This window comes from Trachypithecus francoisi, unplaced genomic scaffold (genome assembly GCF_009764315.1).
Source record: "Trachypithecus francoisi isolate TF-2019V2 unplaced genomic scaffold, Tfra_2.0 Lachesis_group20, whole genome shotgun sequence".
In the NCBI taxonomy this organism is placed as follows: Eukaryota; Metazoa; Chordata; class Mammalia; order Primates; family Cercopithecidae; genus Trachypithecus; species Trachypithecus francoisi.
Genome location: NW_022681466.1, coordinates 52,008,010 through 52,026,444, shown reverse-complemented (window position 1 = coordinate 52,026,444; position 18,435 = coordinate 52,008,010). Strand labels below are relative to the sequence as shown.

The following is an 18,435-nucleotide window of genomic DNA, read 5'->3' as shown; positions in this document are numbered from 1 at the left end:
TCAGGGAAGAGCTATCAGTTAGCATTGTAAAATATTCCCCCATCATACTCACATTACAATTTCAAGAGGAAAACTATGAAGAGTCCAGCACAGTTATCTTCATTCTCTAATGGGCAAAGCTTGGACCAGGGTACTTCACAAGTCACAGACCAGCCTCTGGATTGGCTGTCCCTGGCTCAGGTACCCATCCGGATCCCTTCAGCTACTGCCAGAGGTATGGGATCCTGGAAATCTATACAGTGATTTATGCAAAAGAAACCACCTGGAAACTCACATGGAGGGGGACCATGGGCATGGCAGGCTTTCCTCTGAAGGCCCCTTCTGTTACCTACAAAGGAAATGATTCTTATGCGTCTCATTCTTGTCCTTTCCCTCCTCCAGGGCCCTGCACTCAGAAGGGAAGTTACCTAAAGGTAAGGCTTGTTCCTTTTGCAAAGGGCCACAATATACTGTCCCTCTGAGAAACTTTTGAGAGGGAAATTTGCAAATCCATGGAGAGCTGCCCTCAGCCGAGCAGAGGCAGTGGTTGGGGAGGCCGCCACGCTCTTCCTGACTCACCTCAGGGTACCTGGCAAATTGTATCTGCCAGCAAGTGCCTGCCTGCAGGGCCACCTCTGGATGAGTGGGCCAGGTTTGCCCCTCACCTGTCCAGGTTTTTCACAGGGTGGATGTCTTACACCTCTGGTATTCCTCCAGTCTGAACTCAATCCCATCCCCCAACCAATTAGGCAGGTTGTAAATGACTGCTGGATGCTTGATGGATCAATCTGCCTCAGTCAGGAACTCTCCCTAACCCACAGAAAGTATTGGACCCCACCTGACCATTTACTGCATGACCCCCATGCTTAGCCTCTCTGGGCCAGTTTCTGGTCTGTCATACCTCATAGGAGCGATATGAAGATTCAATGAATCCAAACATAAGTAGTTTGTGCCCTTTCTGTGTGGGATGACTGAAAACAGCTTACCAAGCCATGATGATGTCTTTGGTACATGACTATAGTTCGTTTGATTCTTTTTTTTTTTTTTTTTGAGATGGAGTTTCGCTCTTGTTGCCCAGGCTAGAGTGCAATGGAGGATCTTGGCTCACTGCAACCTCCACCTCCTGGGTTCAAGCCATTCTCCTGCCTCACCCTCCCCAGTAGCTGGGATTACAGACATGCACCACCACCCTTGGCTAATTTTTTTTTTGCATTTTTAGATGGAGTTTCTCCATGTTGGTCAGGCTGGTCTTGAACTCCTGACCTCAGGTGATCCACCCGCCTTGGCCTCCCAAAGTGCTAAGATTACAGGCATGAGCCACTGCACCCAGCCATTTGATTCTTATATTAATCCTGTGAGACGGGCAGGTCTCACACTCTCAACACAATTTTACAGATTAGAAAACTGAGACTCAGGCCGGGTGCGGTGGCTTACACCTGTAATTCCAGCACTTTGGGAGGCCAAGGCAGGTGGATCACGAGGTCAGGAGATCGAGACCATCCTGACTAACACGGTGAAACCCCGTCTCTATTAAAAAATACAAAAAATTAGCCAGGCATGGTGGCAGGCGCCTGCAGTCCCAGCTACTTGGGAAGCTGAGGCAGGAGAATGGCATGAACCCGGGAGGTGGAGCTTACAGTGAGCCAAGATCATGCCACTGCACTCCAGTCTAGGCAACAGAGCGAGACTCCATCTAAAAAAAACAAAAACAAACAAAAATACCTGAGTCTCAGAGAGGTTAAAGGACTTTGCCAACCCTGTCAGTTTTTGACTGACAGAACTGGAACCAGGTCTCTAACCTCCTAATACAGTAATTCCCGTCTCCTTTACCTTTCCTTTGGCTTTGAGGTAGCCAGATCTCAACCTCTAGCAACCAGCCTTTTTTTGGTAGGGCACACAGCAGGGTAGAGGGTAGCCAGCCAGGTCTTCTGTGGCCCTTTTACTCATTCTAGCTGCAAGAATGATGGGCACAGAGCAGCTTTGGTGCCACAGAAACACCTGGCAACGCTGTGGCCACTGTCCTGCCCTGCCCTGAACCACAGGGTAGAGGGAGAACGCTCAGGAGAAAATCTGGCTGGAGGCCTCAAGGCTCATCACTTCTCCCTGTCTCCTTTCCAACCAGGGTGTTCTGTGCTCACACTTCAGTCTGTGAATGTGCTGCGCAAGTACATCTTCCTTCTGGATCTGCCCTTGTCTCTGCTTCATACTCAGGATGTCCTCTTTGTGCTCAACAGCAAAGAAGTGGCACAGGCCAAGGTGAGGATTGTAAATTCCTGGACACCCCAACTCAGATCTCTGCCCCAGACCCCTTGTCTCCTCAAAGCCCCACCTCTGCAAAAGCCCTAACTGAAGGCCTTCCACAGTGGTTCAGCATCTGTCCCTGAGAGTTAGGACTAGGCCAGCTAGATCTTGAGAGGCATAGATTTTTCAATGACTTTAGCCTTTTTTTCTAATTATAAAAATAATATATGCTTTTTCTTTTTTTTTTTTTTTGAGACGGAGTCTCACTCCATCGCCCAGGCTGGAGTGCGGTGGCCGGATCTCAGCTCACTGCAAGCTCCGCCTCCCGGGTTTACGCCATTCTCCTGCCTCCGCCTCCCAAGTAGCTGGGACTACAGGCGCCCGCCTCGTCGCCCGGCTAGTTTTTTTGTATTCTTTAGTAGAGACGGGGTTTCACCGTATTAGCCAGGGTGGTCTCGATTTCCTGACCTTGTGATCCGCCCATCTCGGCCTCCTAAAGTGCTGGGATTACAGGCTTGAGCCACCGCGCCCGGCCAAAAATAATATATGCTTTTTCTAAAACTAAGTAACACATGCTCATTGCAGAAAATCTTGAAAAACATAAAAGCATCAAAAAGAAAATAAAAATAGGAACAATTACCTGCAGCCCCACCAATCACAGGTAATCCTTGTTAACATGTTGGGCTACATCTTTCTACTTTTTTTTTTTTTTTTTTTTTGAGACGGAGTCTTGCTCTGTCGCCCGGGCTGGAGTGCAGGATCTCAGCTCACTGCAAGCTCCGCCTCCTGGGTTTACGCCATTCTCCTGCCTCAGCCTCCCGAGTAGTTGGGCTACAGGCGCCCGCCACCTCCCCCGGCTAGCTTTTTGTATTTTTTAGTAGAGACGGGGTTTCACCGTGTTAGCCAGGATGGTCTCAAACTCCTGACCTCGTGATCCACCCGTCTCGGCCTCCCAAAGTGCTGGGATTACAGGCTTGAGCCACCGCGCCGGGCTTTTTTTTTTTTTTTTTTTTTTTGAGACGGAGTTTTGCTCTTGTCGCCCAAGCTGGAGTGCAGTGGCACATTCTCAGCTCGCCGCAACCTCCACCTCCCAGGTTCAAGCGATTCTCCTGCCTCAGCCTCCTGAGTAGCTAGGATACCAGGCACCCGCCACCACATCCGGCTAATTTTTTGTATTTTTAGTAGAGCTGGGGTTTCATCATATTGGCCAGGCTGGTCTCGACTTCCTGATCTCAGGTGATCCACCCGCCTTGACCTCCCAAAGTGCAGGGATTACAGGCGTGAGCCACTGCGCCCAGCCCTACTCTTTATATATATATATAGTGTGTAGGTGTAAACGCATTTCAGATGGGATCACACAGTGTCTATTTAAAGCCTGCTTCGGCCAGGCACGGTGGCTTATGCCTGTAATCGCAGTATTTTGGGAGGCTGAGGCGGGCAAATCACGAGGTCAGAAGTTCGAGACCAGCCTGGCCAACATGTTGAAACCCCGTCTCTACTAAAGCTACAAAAATTAGCCAAGTGTAGTGGCATGCACCTGTAGTCCCAGCTACTTGGGAAGCTGAGGCAGAAGAATCGCTTGAACCCGGGAGGCAGAGGTTGCAGTGAGCTGGGATCACACCACTGCACTCCAGCCTGGGCGACACAGCGGATTCTGTCTCAAAAAAAAAAAAAAAACGACGAAAAACCTGCTTTAACAATATGTTATGGGTTGGGCACAGTGGCACATGCCTGTAATCCCAGTACTTTGGGAGGCCAGGGTGGGTGGACTGCTTGCTGGGCAACAGAGCAAAACCCATCTCTACAAAAAAATTAGCCAGGCATGGTGGCACATGCCAGTGGTCCCAGCTACTCGGGAAGCTGAGGCAGGAGGTTCACTTGAGCCCAGGAGGTCAAGATTGCAGTGAACCCTGATCACACCATTGCACTCCAGCCTGGGCAACAGAGCCAGACCCTAGCCAAAAAAAAAAAAAAAAATCAGAACTATTTATTATGAACATTTTCTCCTATTTCATTTAGTATTCAAATAGCAATGGCTGCCAATTACTCCACTATATGTATATACCATAAGATATATCATGAATCCCTTACTGTTGGACATTTTGATTTGCCATTTTATCACTGTTATACATGGAGCAATGCTCCCAGCTTGAGGTTAAGGAGAATTCAGACCTGCCAGGAGCCTCTGTAAAGAGCCTAGGGGAGGCCAGGCAGGGTGGCTCACGCCTGTAATTCTAGCACTTTGGTGGGCTGAGATGGGCAAATTGTCTGAGTTCAGGAGTTTGAGACTAGCCAACACGGTGAAACCCCGTCTCTACTAAAATACAAAAAAAGTAGCGGGGCATGGCAGCATGCGCCTGTAGTCCCAGCTACTCGGGAGGCTAAGGCAGGAGACTTGCTTGAACTCGGGAGGCAGAGGTTGCAGTGAGCCGAGATCATGCCATTGCACTCCAGCCTGGACAACAGAGCGAGACTCCGAGTCTTCGTCTCCAAAAAAAAAAAAAAAAGAGCCCAGGGCAGACTGCAAGAAGCCTACATGCAGGTTGAGGAAGAGCTAGGCCAGGTCAGGTCACCCTAGGGAAAACTCTTAGCTGTCCATGGAGCAGGTGACTGAGTGCCATCAGAGTTAGGGAGAGGGTGGGCTGAGGAGAATTGTTCCTCAGTTTGTCTCCAGGTGCATCCCCCTGTAGACTTAAGCCCCCCACAGGGAGACGGGTAGCAAAATAAGTGAAAGAACCAAGTTGGGGATTGTGGCTCGTGCCTGTAGTCTCAGCTACTTGAGAGGTTGGGGTGGGAGGATGGCTTGAGCCCAGGAGTTTGTGTCTGCCTTGGGCAACACAGCTTTATTAGGAAGAAGGGAAGGGGAAGGGGAAAGGGAAGGGAGAGAGAGGAAGGAAGGGAGAAAGAAAGAGAGAGAGAGAAGGAGAGAGTGAGAGAAAGAAAAGGAAGGAAGGAAGGAAAGAAGGAAGGGGGAGGGAGGAAGGGGAAGGGAAGGAAGGAAGGGAAGGAAAAGGAAGGAAGAAGAAAGGAAGGAAGAGAGAGAGGAAGGGAGAAAGAGAGAGAGGAGGGAGAGAGAAGGAGAGAGGAAGGAAGGGAGGGAGGGAAGGAAAGAAGAGAGGGAAGGAAGGAAGGAAACAAGAGATTGAGGGAAAGAGGGAGAGAGAAAGAAAAGAAAAGGAAGGAAGGAAGGAAGGAAAAAATCTAAGAGAATAGAAACTCGGGATGATGATTTTGGTTTTGGGGGTTTTTTGTTTAGCTTTATTTTCTAAATTTTCTTTGAGATGGAGTCTTCCTCTGTCGCCCAGGCTGGAGTGCAGTGGCACAATCTCGGCTCACTGCAACCTCCACCTTCCAGGTTCAAGTAATTCTTTTGTCTCAGCCTCTCTGGTAACTGGGCCTACAGGTGCACACCACCACGCCCAGCTAATTTTTGTATTTTTAATAGAAACAGAGTTTCATCATATTGGTCAGGTTGGTCTCGCACTCCTGACCACAGGTGATGTACCCACCTTGGCCTCCCAAAGTGCTGGGATTACAGGCTGAGCCACCGTGCCCAGTGATTTTTTTTTTTTTTTAGACAGAGTCTTGCTTTGTCGCCCAGGCTGGAGTGCAATGACATGATCTCAGCACACTGCAACCTCTGCCTCCCAGGTTCAAGCGATTCTCCTGCCTCAGGCTCTTGAGTAACTGGGAGTACAGGCACATGCTACCACGCCCAGCTAATTTTTGTATTTTTAGTAGAGGCAGGGTTTCACCAGGTTGGCCAGGCTGGTCTTGAACTCCTGACCTCAGATGATCCACTCACCTCTGCTTCCCAAAGTGCTGGGATTACAGGCATGAATCACTGCACTGGGCTTTTTTTTTTTTCTTCTTCTTTTTCCTTCTTGAGACGTAGTTTCGCTCTTGTTGCCCAGGCTGGAGTGCAATGGTGCAATCTCGGATCACTGCACCCTCCACCTCCTGGGTTCAAGTGATTTTTCTGCATCACACTCCCGAGTAGCTGGGATTACAGGCATGTGCCACCATGCCCAGCTAATTTTGTATTTTTAGTAGACACAGCGTTTCGTCACGTTGGTCAGGCTGGTCTTGAACTCCTGACCTCAGGTGATCCACCCCCCCTCAGCCTCCCATAGTGCTGGGATTACAGGCATGAACCACCATTCCCAGCCCATATTTTCTAAATTTTCTACAGTAAACCCTTGTACCTAGTAAGTGGCACTTTGCTGGGTACTGAGAATGCAGTGTTGAGCACATATTTTGTTTCTTCGATAGTGCATTAATTTTTGTACTTTATTATTTCTGTCCTACTTTATTTATAGTTTTATTCTTTTCCTTCCTTCCTCCCTTCCTTCCTTCCTTCCACTCTTTCTTTCTTTCTGCTGTTATTTTTTTTATTTTTTATTTTTATTTTTATTTTTATTTATTTTTTTTTTTTTTTGAGACGGAGTCTCGCTCTGTCGCCCGGGCTGGAGTGCAGTGGCCGGATCTCAGCTCACTGCAAGCTCCGCCTCCCGGGTTTACGCCATTCTCTCGCCTCAGCCTCCCGAGTAGCTGGGACTACAGGCGCCCGCCATCTCGCCCGGCTAATTTTTTGTATTTTTTTTAGTAGAGACGGGGTTTCACCATGTTAGCCAGGATGGTCTCGATCTCCTGACCTCGTGATCCGCCCGTCTCGGCCTCCCAAAGTGCTGGGATTACAGGCTTGAGCCACCGCGCCCGGCCTTATTTTTTATTTTTTTTGAGACATGGTTTTGCTCTTGTTGCCCAGGCTGGAGTACAATGGTGTGATCTCGGCTTACCTCAACCTTCGCCTCCTGGGTTCAAGTGATTCTCCTGCCTCAGCCTCCCGAGTAGCTGGGATTACAGGCACACACCACCATGCCTGGCTAATTTTGTATTTTTAGTAGAGACAGGGTTTCTCCATGTTGGTCAGGCTGGTCTCAAACTCCCGACCTCAGGTGATCTGCCCACCTCAGCCTCCCAAAGTGCTGGGATTACAGGCATAAATCAGTGCACCCAGCCTATTTATTTATTTTTTATTTTTATTTTTTGAGACACAGTCTTACTCTGTCACCAAGGCTGGAGTGCAGTGGATCGATCTTGGCTCACCACAGCCTCCACCTCCTGGGTTCAAGCAATTCTCCTGCCTCAGTCTCCTGAGTAGCTGGAACTACACTCACCACTGAGTCTGGCTAACTTTTGTATTTTTAGTAGAGACTGGGTTTCGCCATGTTTGGCCAGGCTGGTGTCGAACTTCTGACCTCAAGTGATCCACCCAGCTGGGCCTCCCAAAGTGCTGGGATTACAGGCGTGAGCCACCGCACCCAGCCTGTTCTTTAAATCTCTTTAACTTGAAAGTTAGTTTTGTTTTCAATTACAATCTTCAAAAAAAAAAAAAAAAACTTGGTCGGGCGTGGTGGCTCAAGCCTGTAATCCCAGCACTTTGGGAGGCTGAGACAGGCGGATCACGAGGTCAGGAGATCGAGACCATCCTGGCTAACACGTGAAACCCCATCTCTACTAAAAGATACAAAAAAACTAGCCGGGTGAGGTGGCGGGCGCCTGTAGTCCCAGCTACACAGGAGGCTGAGGCAGGAGAATGGCGTAAACCTGGGAGACGGAGCTTGCAGTGAGCTGAGATCCGGCCACTGCACTCCAGCCAGGGCAACAGAGCGAGACTCCGTCTCAAAAAAAAAAAAAAAAAAAAAAAACCTTTAATACTATTAATTTTCCTTGAAGTGTTTCTTTAGCTACACATGATAAGTTTTGATATGTAGTTCTCCTATTGTCACCTAATTATAAGTAATTTATAGTCTCCATTGTGAGTTCCCCCTTAATCTTTGAGGGTATAGTTTAGAGTTTACAAACGTGTGTCGATCTTCATTATTTGTAGTTCTATATTTATGAATGCACCTACTCACTGAAATTCATTTGTAACTCCAAAGTCAGTGCTCGAAGTGCTTTTGTGGTCATTCGTGGACACTCGCAGAGGGGTGAAACGTGAGTCACTGGATGCACATATACATGTTCCCAACTGTTTCAGCTCTCCCACTGTAAAAAAATACCTTTTTATGGTATATTTCATGCCCCATTTTTCTCATTTTTGTGGTTTTTGTTGATTTTGCTGTTTAAAATAGCCTCTAAGAATGATGCTGAACTGCTGTCTTGCATTCCTAAGCACAAGAGGCTGTAATATGGCTTATGTGGGTTTGATCACAAGCATGAGTTACAGTGCCATTGGCCATGAGTTCAGTGCTAATGAATCAACAATATATATTTCATATGGAGTTTTTAAACAGAAATATAAGTAAAACAAGGTTATATATTGACTGATGGATGAAAATATTGTGGCCAAAGGCTTGGGGGAACCCAACCCTGTATTTCTGCTAGAAACAATGGTTCAGTATTCACTAATTCAGTGTTCTCAGTGACTTTATAGAACTACCACAAATGAGAATGGCATGGCTATGTGTGTATATGTGGTCTTTTTTTCTTGTCTTTTTTTTTTTTATTTGAGACAGAGTTTCACTCTTGTTGCCCATGCTGGAGTGCAGTGGTGCGATCTCAGCTCATTGCAACCTCCACCTCCCAGGTTCAAACGATTTTCCTGCCTCAGCCTCCCAAGGAGCTGGGATTACAGGCAGGCGCCACCATGCCCGGCTAATTTTCTATTTTTTAGCAGAGATGGGGTTTCTCCATGTTGGTCAGGCTGGTCTCCAACTCCCGACCTCAGGTGATCCACCCGCCTTGGCCTCCCAAAGTGGTGGGATGACGGGCGTGAGCCACTGTGCCCTGCCGTGTATGTGGTCTTTTTATTGTTAATTTATAATTTAATTGCTTTGTGGTCAGTGAATGGTTTTCATAACGCTGATTTTTTTTTTTTTTTTTTTTTTTTTTTTGAGGTAGAGTCTCGCTCTGTCGCCCAGGCTGGAGTGTAGTGGTGAGATCTCAGTTCACTGAAACCTCTGCCTCTTGGGTTCAAGTGATTCTCCTGCCTCAGCCTCCTGAGTAGCTGGTATTACAGACAGGCTGACACCACCAAGCCTGGCTAAGTTCTTTGTATTTTTAGTAGAGACGGGGTTTCACTATGTTAGCCAAGCTGGTCTTGAACTCCTGATCTGGTGATCCGCACACCTCAGCCTCCCAAAGTGATGGGATTACAAACATGAGCCACTGCACCCTGCCCAAAGCTGCTATATATATATATATATATATATATATATATATATTTTTTTTTTTTTTTTTTTTTTTTTTTTTGAGACGGAGTCTCACTGTGTCGCCCAGGCTGGAGTGCGTTGGCACGATCTCGGCTCACTGCAAGCTCCACCTCCTGGGTGCATGCCATTCTCCTGCCTCAGCTTCCCCAGCAGCTGGGACTATAGGCACCCGCCACCACGCTCAGCTAATTTTTTGTATTTTTAGTAGAGATGGGGTTTCATCGTGTTACCCATGATGGTCTCGATCACCTGACCTTGTGATCCGCCCACCTCGGCCTCCCAAAGTGCTGGGATTACAGGTGTGAGCCACCACTCCCAGCCTCTGTCATATCTTTTTAGCAGATTATTTATCTTATTTATTTATTTATTTTGAGACAGAGTTTTGCTCTTGTTGCCCAGCCTGGAATGTGATGACGCAATCTCAGCTCGCCACAACTGCTGCCTCCTGGGTTCAAGCGATTCCCCTGCCTCAGCCTCCTTAGTAGCTGGGGTTACAGGCATGCACCACCATGCCCAGCTAATTTTGGATTTTTTTTTTTTTTTTTAGTAGAGATGGGGTTTCACCATGTTGGTCAGGCTGGTCTTGAACCCCTGACCTCAAGTGATCCACCTGCCCCAGGCTCCCAAGGTGCTGAGGTTACAGGCATGAGCCACTGCGCCTAACCAATTCCTCTTATTATAAGTTCCCTCTTTTGTAATGGTTTTCCCTTTATCTTCTATTTTATTTTTATTTATTTATTTATTTATTTATTTATTTTTTGAGACGGAGTCTTGTTCTGTCCCCCCGGCTGGAGTGCAGTGGCCGGATCTCAGCTCACTGCAAGCTCCGCCTCCCAGGTTCACGCCATTCTCCTGCCTCAGCCTCCGGAGTAGCTGGGACTACAGGCGCCCGCCACCTCGCCCGGCTAGTTTTTTGTATTTTTTAGTAGAGACGGGGTTTCACAGTGTTAGCCAGGATGGTCCCGATCTCCTGACCTCGTGATCCGCCCGTCTCGGCCTCCCAAAGTGCTGGGATTACAGGCTTGAGCCACCGCGCCCGGCTAGAGACGGGGTTTCACCGTGTTAGCCAGGATGGTCTCGATCTCCTGACCTCGTGGATCCCCCCGTCTCGGCCTCCCAAAGTGCTGGGATTACAGGCTTGAGCCACCGCGCCCGGCCTATTTATTTATTTTTTTGAGACAGGGTCTCGCTCTGTTGCCCGGCTGGAGTGCAGTGGCGATCTCGGCTCACTGCAATCTCCACTCCACCTCCCAGGTTCAAGCAATTCTCCTGCCTCAGCTTCCCGAGTAGCTGGGATTACAGGCGCCTGCCACCACGCCCCCGCTAATTTTGTATTTTTAGTAGAGAGAGGGTTTCTCCATGTTGGTCAGGATGGTCTCGAACTCCCCAACTCAGGTGATCCACCTGCCTTGGTCTTCCAAAGTGCTGCAATTACAGGCATGAGCCACCATGCCCAGCCTTAATTGTATTTTTAGTAGAGATGGGCTTTCACCATGTTGGCCAGGATGGTTTCAATCTCTTGACCTCGTGATCCGCCCGCCTCGGCCTCCCAAAGTGCTGGGATTACAGGCGTGAGCCACCATTCCTGACCCATATACTAGCTTTCTTTCTTTTTTAATTTTTTTTTTTTTTGAGACGGAGTCTTGCTCTGTCACCCAGGCTGGAGTGCAGTGGCCGGATCATAGCTCACTGCAAGCTCCGCCTCCCGGGTTTACGCCATTCTCCTGCCTCAGCCTCCCGAGTAGCTGGGACTACAGGCGCCCACCACCTCGCCCGGCTAGTTTTTTGTATTTTTTAGTAGAGACGGGGTTTCACCGTGTTAGCCAGGATGGTCTCGATCTCCTGACCTCGTGATCCGCCCGTCTCGGCCTCCCAAAGTGCTGGGATTACAGGCTTGAGCCACCGCGCCCGGCCTTCTTTTTTAATTTTAATTTTAATTTTATTTTGAGACGGAGTCTCATTCTGTCACCAGTCTGGAGTATAGTGGTGCTATCTCGGCTCACTGCAACCTCCGCCTCCTGGGTTCAAGCAATTCTCCTGCTTCAGCCTGCCAAGTAGCTGGGATTATGGGTGTGTGCCACCATACCCAGCTAATTTTTATATTTTTAGTAGAGATGGGGTTTTGCCATGTTGGCCAAGCTGGTCTCGAACTCCTGACCTCAGTTGATCTGCCTGCCTCAGCCTCCCAAAGTGCTGGGATTACAGGTGTCATCCACCACAGCTGGCCTCCATATACCAGCTTTCTTTAGGTTAGTATCTGCATGGTTTATCTTTCTTTCATCCTTTTATTTTCACCCTTTTCTTGTGATTTTTAGTTGTATTTTCTGTAAGTGGCATATAGTTGGATTTTTTTAAAGCCCTGCTATGAAATATAGCGGATATATTTGGTCCATTTTTATTTGTAATTACTGCTATATTTAGACATTTCTACTATCTAATTTTGTGTTTTCTGTTCAACACTCCCCCCACCCCCAGTTCTTTTCCTGCCTTCTATTAGTCAAGTTTTCCACAGTCTCTCTCCCTTGTTTCTCTCCCTGCTGTTTGTAGTGACCCCCTACATTTTTTAAAATATAATTTAAAATTTTTTAGAGAGATAGGCTCTCATTCTGTCTGTCACCCAGGCTGGTGTGCAGTGACATGGTCATAACCCACAGAAGCCTTGAGCTCAAGAAATCCTCTGACCTCAGTCTCCCGAGTAGCCACTGCACCTGGGCAAATGTATAGAATTATATAAGTAATTATTATGTATAATTACAGGTAACAATTATACAATTTTTAAGATGTTTAAAAATTTTAAAAAGAAAGGCTGTACACATTGGCTCATGCCTATAATCCCAGCAGTTTGGGAGGCCAGTGGATCGCCTGAGGTCAGGAGTTCGAGATCAACCTGACCAACATAACCAAACCCCGTCTCTACTAAAAATACAAAAATTAGCTGGGCGTGGTGGCACATCCCTGTAACCCCAGCTACCTGGGAGGCTGAGGCAGGAGAATCACTTGAACCTGCAAGGCGGAGGTTGCAGCGAGCCAAGATCGCGCCATTGCACTCCAGCCTAGGTGACAAGAATAAAACTTTGTCTCAAAAAAAATTAAAAAGAAAAGATTAGTCTGGGCATGGTGGCTCATGCCTCTAATCCAAGCACTTTGGAAGGCCAAGGGAGGAGGATCGCTTGAGGCCAGGAGTTTAAGACCAACCTGGGCAACATAGCAAGACCCTGTCTCTACAAAATTTTTTTAAAAAATTAGCCAGGTGTAAAAGGCCAGGTGCAGTGGCTCACGCCTGTAATCCCAGCACTTTGGGAGCCCAAGGTGGGCAGATCACAAGGTCAAGAGATTGAGACCATCCTGGCCAACATGGTGAAACCCCATCTCTACTAAAAATACAAAAAATTAGCCGGACATGGTGGCAGGTGCCTGTAATCCCAGGTACTCGGGAGGATGAGGCAGGAGAATCACTTGCACCTGGGAGGCAGAGGTTGCAGTGAGCCGAGATCGCGCCATTGCATTCCAGCCTGGGCAAAAAGAGCAAAACTCTGTCTCCAAAAAAATAAAAATAAAAATAAAAAATTAGCCAGGTGTGGCAAAGCCTATCTGTAGTCCCAGCTACTTGAGAGGCTGAGGTAGGAGTATCATTTGAGCCCAAGAATTGGAGACTGCAGTGAGTCATGATCATGCCACTGCACTCCATCCTGGGCAATAGAGTGAGACCCTGTCTCTAGAAAAAAAAAATGTATATATATATATAAATAATAAATATATGTACTCTGACCCGATAATTTTTATTTCCATAATTTTTTTCAATCCTACTCCTTCTGTATATTTTTATAATTTTATGTTCAGGAAGTGAACAAAGATGTGTCCAGAAATTTATGTCCAAGGATTTTCATTAGAATAATTTATAATAACCAAAATAGGAACTAATATTCACCAGGTGAATGAGACAGTACTATATAATGAATAAAATCACAGTTTTGAAGGATATATAGTGAAAATGCTCCAAAAGAGGGGAAAAAGCAGAAATACAAAATTGCACACATAATTTTGGACACATCTAAATAAATTTTTGGACACACTGCATAAATAATTTCTATAAGTGTCTCTGTTAATGAATGCTGAAAGTCATTGAAAGATTAGGGCATCTCAGTATATGGGCCATGTAGGCAGCATGATATGGGAAATCCTTCTAACTTGGTAACTATTACGAGTAGATAAATCAAGTGTGATTGGACTACAACGTTCTCTCTCAATGTTTTCCTAAATATTTTTTTCTTTATTACAGTCTTCAAAATTTTCATTTTATTCTGTGATCTTACACATCCATTTTGTTTGATGGTAAATTTCCTTTAAAAATTATAGTTGGAGGCTGGGCACAGTGGCTCACGCCTGTAATCCCAGCACTTTGGGAGGCCAAGGCGGGTGGATCACGTGGTTAGGAGATTGAGACCATCCTGGCCAACATGGTGAAACCCTATCTCTACTAAAAATACAAAAATTATCCAGGTGTGGTGGCATGCACCTGTAATCCCAGCGACTCAGGAGGCCGAGGCAGGAAAATAGCTTGAACCCGGGAGGCGGAGGTTGTGGTGAGCCGAGGTGGGGCCACTGCACTCCAGCCTGGCAACAGAGTAAGACTGCATCTCAACAAAAAGAAAGGAAGGAAGGAAGGAAGGGAGGGAGGGAGGAAGGAGGGAGGGAGGGAGGGAAGGAAGGAAAGAAGGAGAGAGAAAAAGAAAAAATTGTAATTGGACCGGGCGAAGTGGCTCACTCCTGTAATTTCAGCACTTTGGGAGGCCGAGGCAGGTGGATCATTTGAGGTCAGGAGTTCAAGACCAGCCTGAACAACATAGTGAAACCGTGTGTCTACTAAAAAAAACAAAAATTAGCCAGGCATGGTGGCAGGTGCTTGTAATCCCAGCTACTCGGAGGCTAAGGCAGGAGAATCACTTGAACCCAGAAGGCAGAGGTTGCGCTGAGCCAAGATTGAACCATTGCACTCCAGCCTGGGCGACAGAGTGAGACTCCATCTCAAAAAAGAAAAAAAAATTGTAGTTGGGCTGGGTGCGGTGGCTCACACCTGTAATTCCAGCACTTTAGGAGGCTGAGGTGGGTGGATCACTTGAGGTCAGAAGTTCGACACCAGCCTGGCCAACATGATGAAACCCCATCTCTACTAAAAATATAAAAATTAGGTGAGTATGCAGTGGGAGCCTGTAATCCCAACTACCCAGGAGGCTGAGGCAGGAGAATTGCTTGAACCCGGGAGGCGGAGGTTGCAGTGAGCTGAGATCGCGCCACTGCACCCCAGCCTGGGCGATAGAGACTCCATCTCAAAAAAAAAAAAAAAAAAAAAAATCTTAGTTGGATTTCCTGTTGAAACAATGCTGCATAATATTTTCCCAACAATATTCTATGGTGATTGTTTTGCCTCAATTCTCTTTACCAGTTAAAGCTTGGTTATCACAGGTGTGTTTATGTCTTTAAAGTCATGTAGGTTCTTTTTCTTTTCTTTTCTTTTTTTCTTTTTTTTTTGAGATGGAGTTTCGCTCTTGTTGCCCAGGTTGGAGTGCAATGGTGCGATCTCAGCTCACTGCAACCTCTGCCTCCCGGGTTCAAGCGATTCTCCTGCCTCAGGCTCACTAGTAGCTGGGATTACAGGCATGAGCCCCCACACCCGGCTAATTTTGTATTTTCCGTAGAGACAGGGTTTCTCCATTTTGGTCAGACTGGTCTCGAACTCCCGACCTCAGGTGATCCGCCCACCTTGGCCTCCCAAAGTGCTGGGGTTCCAAGTGTGAGCCACTGCACCTGGCAAGGCATGTAGAGTCTGACAATGAATATAAAAGGGGTTCTTTACATAAAAGTGTGTGAAGATATTAGCTTAGAGAGGCAAGTTAATTATGGTACTCAGAGATAAACAGGCACATCCTTTTATGTATATCTAGTGAAGTCAGTTGCTGTAATCTATTCTGTTCAAAAACCGAACTATACTAGATCTGAATAACAAGATAATGTACATTTCCCCTAGAAGGTGGGAACGACAACTCACACCTGTGTGCCATTCCTTTTTTTCTTCTTCTTTTTTTTTTTTTTTTTTGAGGCGGAGTCTCGCTCTGTCGCCCGGACTGGAGTGCAGTGGCCGGATCTCAGCTCACTGCAAGCTCCGCCTCCTGGGTTTACGCCATTCTCCTGCCTCAGCCTCCCGAGTAGCTGGGACTACAGGCGCCCGCCACCTCGCCCGGCTAGTTTTTTTTGTATTTTTAGTAGAGACGGGGTTTCACCGTGTTAGCCAGGATGGTCTCGATCTCCTGACCTCGTGATCCGCCCGTCTCGGCCTCCCAAAGTGCTGGGATTACAGGCTTGAGCCACCGCGCCCGGCCTTTTTCTTCTTCTGATAGTGATTGTACCTCTCGAAATGACCTAACTCAGAGGAATTTGGGCATAGTGTACTAGCGTGTACTAGGTTGCTTCCCATGAGACATCCCTGTTTGTGTTGTACATTTGAGGTAGTAGCAACATGATTAATAATGTGGACTGTAAACGGCCAGGCGCAGTGGCTCAGGCCTGTAATCCCAGCACTTTGGGAGGCTGAGGCGGGCAGATCACAAGGTCAGGAGACCATCCTGGCTAACGCAGTGAAACCCTGTCTCTACTAAAAATACAAAAAATTAGCTGGGTGTGGTGGCGGGCGCCTGTAGTCCTAGATACTCGGGAGGCTGAGGCAGGAGAATGGCGTGAACCCGGGAGACAGAGTTTGCAGTGAGCCGAGATTGCGCCACTGCACTCCAGACTGGGCGACAGGGCGAGACTCCGTCTCAAAAAAAAAAAAAGAAAAGAAAAAAGGGGAAAAAAAAGAAAAGAAGAAAGGAAAAAAAAAGAATGTGGACTCTAGAGTCAATCAGATGGCTCTGGGTTAAAATCTCAGCCAGCTCTACTAGCTACTAGCTGTTTGAGACTGACGAGTTTCCTCATCTATTTATTTTTTAAAAAACAGTAATAACAGTACTTGATTCACAGGGTTGTTAACATTGAGATGATGCATGTGGACTGTTTTGCCAGTTTTCTGGCATCCCATAGTGAGTGCTGTAGCTACCGTGAGCATTGTGTGTTATAATCACAGGGAGTAAGTAGGAGATGCGAAAGCAGGGGCCATGATAGGAGGCCAATCCAGAGAGGTTCATGGGTTACGGGAAGAAGACAGATAAGGCTATAGCATGAAGCATATTAGTGCGAGGAAGGATTTAAGGTGAGGTGGCCAGATCTGAAATAATGAAACAGCTCCAGTGCAAGTGTTTCATAACTGATTCTCTTTGATTCTTCTAGAGAGCCATGTCCTGCCACCGCAGCCAGCTCCTCTGGTTCCGCCGCCTCTACATTCTGTTCTCCCGGTACATGAGAATCAACTCACTGAGCTTCCTCTGAAGCCTTGAAGGGTTTTCAGATCCAAGGAACAAAGGGGAAAATAGACAAAGGTGTGCAAGGGACCTGGCCTGGCACTGGCTTATTTGCCTGAGCTCAAGGAGATTCCCGCTGGAGCAGCCTCTGCAAAAGGGAGCCCATGTAGGCCAGGGGCTGTCCAAACTCCAGCTTTTTCCCCTGGGAAAAAACCCAAAGAACCAAAAACAAACCATCCCAAGGATAATAATAGCTACCCTGCTAGCTTCTCAAGTTCTTGTGAATCACAATTTACATAATGACACAGTATATGTGGAACACCTAGCCCAGTGCCTGGGCAGGTCCCTATTATCATAAATGAATGTAAAAGTGCTCTAAAAACACTCCACAGATGTGACTTTTACATTGTTTCCAAAGTAAGGTCACCAAAAACCCATACATAAAATGCAACAGTGTGTGTTGAATTGGTTCAATCATAATTCATTTGATTTTTCTTTTATCAGAATGTGGGTCTAGGAAAAACGTGCCCTATTTAACAGCACAGCTGTTGACTGAAGCATCCAAGTACCAGTCACTGGGGTGGGCACTGTTTTATACAGAGACGATTACAAGGGCTCTGCCCCAAAGAGCTTACAATCAAATATGTCAGCTTTCAGTCTTTTTGGAGAAGTAGGAAATAGGAAGATAAATCTGAGACTTAAAAAAACACAAAAGATTCAAGAACCTGCTGTCTTAAAATTGTCCTACAAACAAAAGCGCTCTGAAAGCTCTGGCTTAGAAACTACTCTTAGAATCCAGCTAATGGTCCATGGAAGTGGCCTGAGGCAGGGAAGCTCAGTGGTGAAGAGCACAGGCTGGTAGCCCTGTAATTGAAGCCAGAATGACCAGCTGTGTAACCAAAGGCAAGGTGCTGAACCTTTCTCTGCCTCAATTCTCTCATCTGCAAAATGGGAGATAACGATCCCAACCTCAGAGAACTGAACAAGATAATACATGAAGGTGCATATCGAAGAGTCTCGCATGCTCTGCTGGGTAAGTATTCCCTCCACCTGCCACAGGAAACACTGAATTGCTTCTCTGTAGCTGCAGGTTAGAGACCTGCTTGTTCAGACTCTCTACCTCAGCTTGCCCCCGCTTTGCTTAGTGTCACCATTATCTTGAATGCCTCCTAGGGGCCACATAAGACTAATAGAGCTATTAGGCCCTGAAGCTGGAATCAAAAATGCAAATCTGGTTATGTGATTTGTCTACTTAAACTTTGTCAGTAGCTCCTAATAGCCTTCATGTGAAAGTGTGACCAGAAGCACGTTAATACACTGGCTAGAGTGCAGCAGGAGAGTGTGGTAGGACAGGCTGACCTCTGCCCTGTTACTAGGAAGACAGACACTGACCCAGCCTTTCTGAACAGCAACTCTGCTCAGAGCTTTTAAAATATGCATACTCTATGACCTAAGGAATACTTAGAAAATCAAAATTATATACACACAGGCTGGGCACAGTGGCTCACACCTGTAATCCTAGCACTTTGGGAGGCCGAGGTGGGTGGATCACTTGAGGCCAGGAGTTCGAGACCAGCTTGGCAACATGGCAAAACCCCGTGTCTACT

At 47.0% G+C, this 18,435-nt stretch overlaps 1 protein-coding gene across 2 annotated transcripts in view; it reads left to right on the top strand.

Moving 5' to 3' along the window:
* The window catches only part of PIGL (phosphatidylinositol glycan anchor biosynthesis class L), a 115,704-nt gene extending 98,487 nt beyond the window's left edge, over nt 1–17,217 (top strand). The window contains exons 5-7 of one of the 2 annotated variants that reach the window (XM_033181774.1): nt 382–413; nt 2,102–2,235; nt 16,758–17,217. In XM_033181774.1, coding sequence (XP_033037665.1) covers nt 382–413; nt 2,102–2,235; nt 16,758–16,856 — 265 coding nt within the window. In that variant the 3' untranslated portion in view covers nt 16,857–17,217. The remainder of the gene's footprint in view (nt 1–381; nt 414–2,101; nt 2,236–16,757) is intronic. The other variant, XM_033181776.1, reaches the window with a different exon arrangement.
* The last annotated feature ends 1,218 nt before the right edge of the window (nt 17,218–18,435 follow it).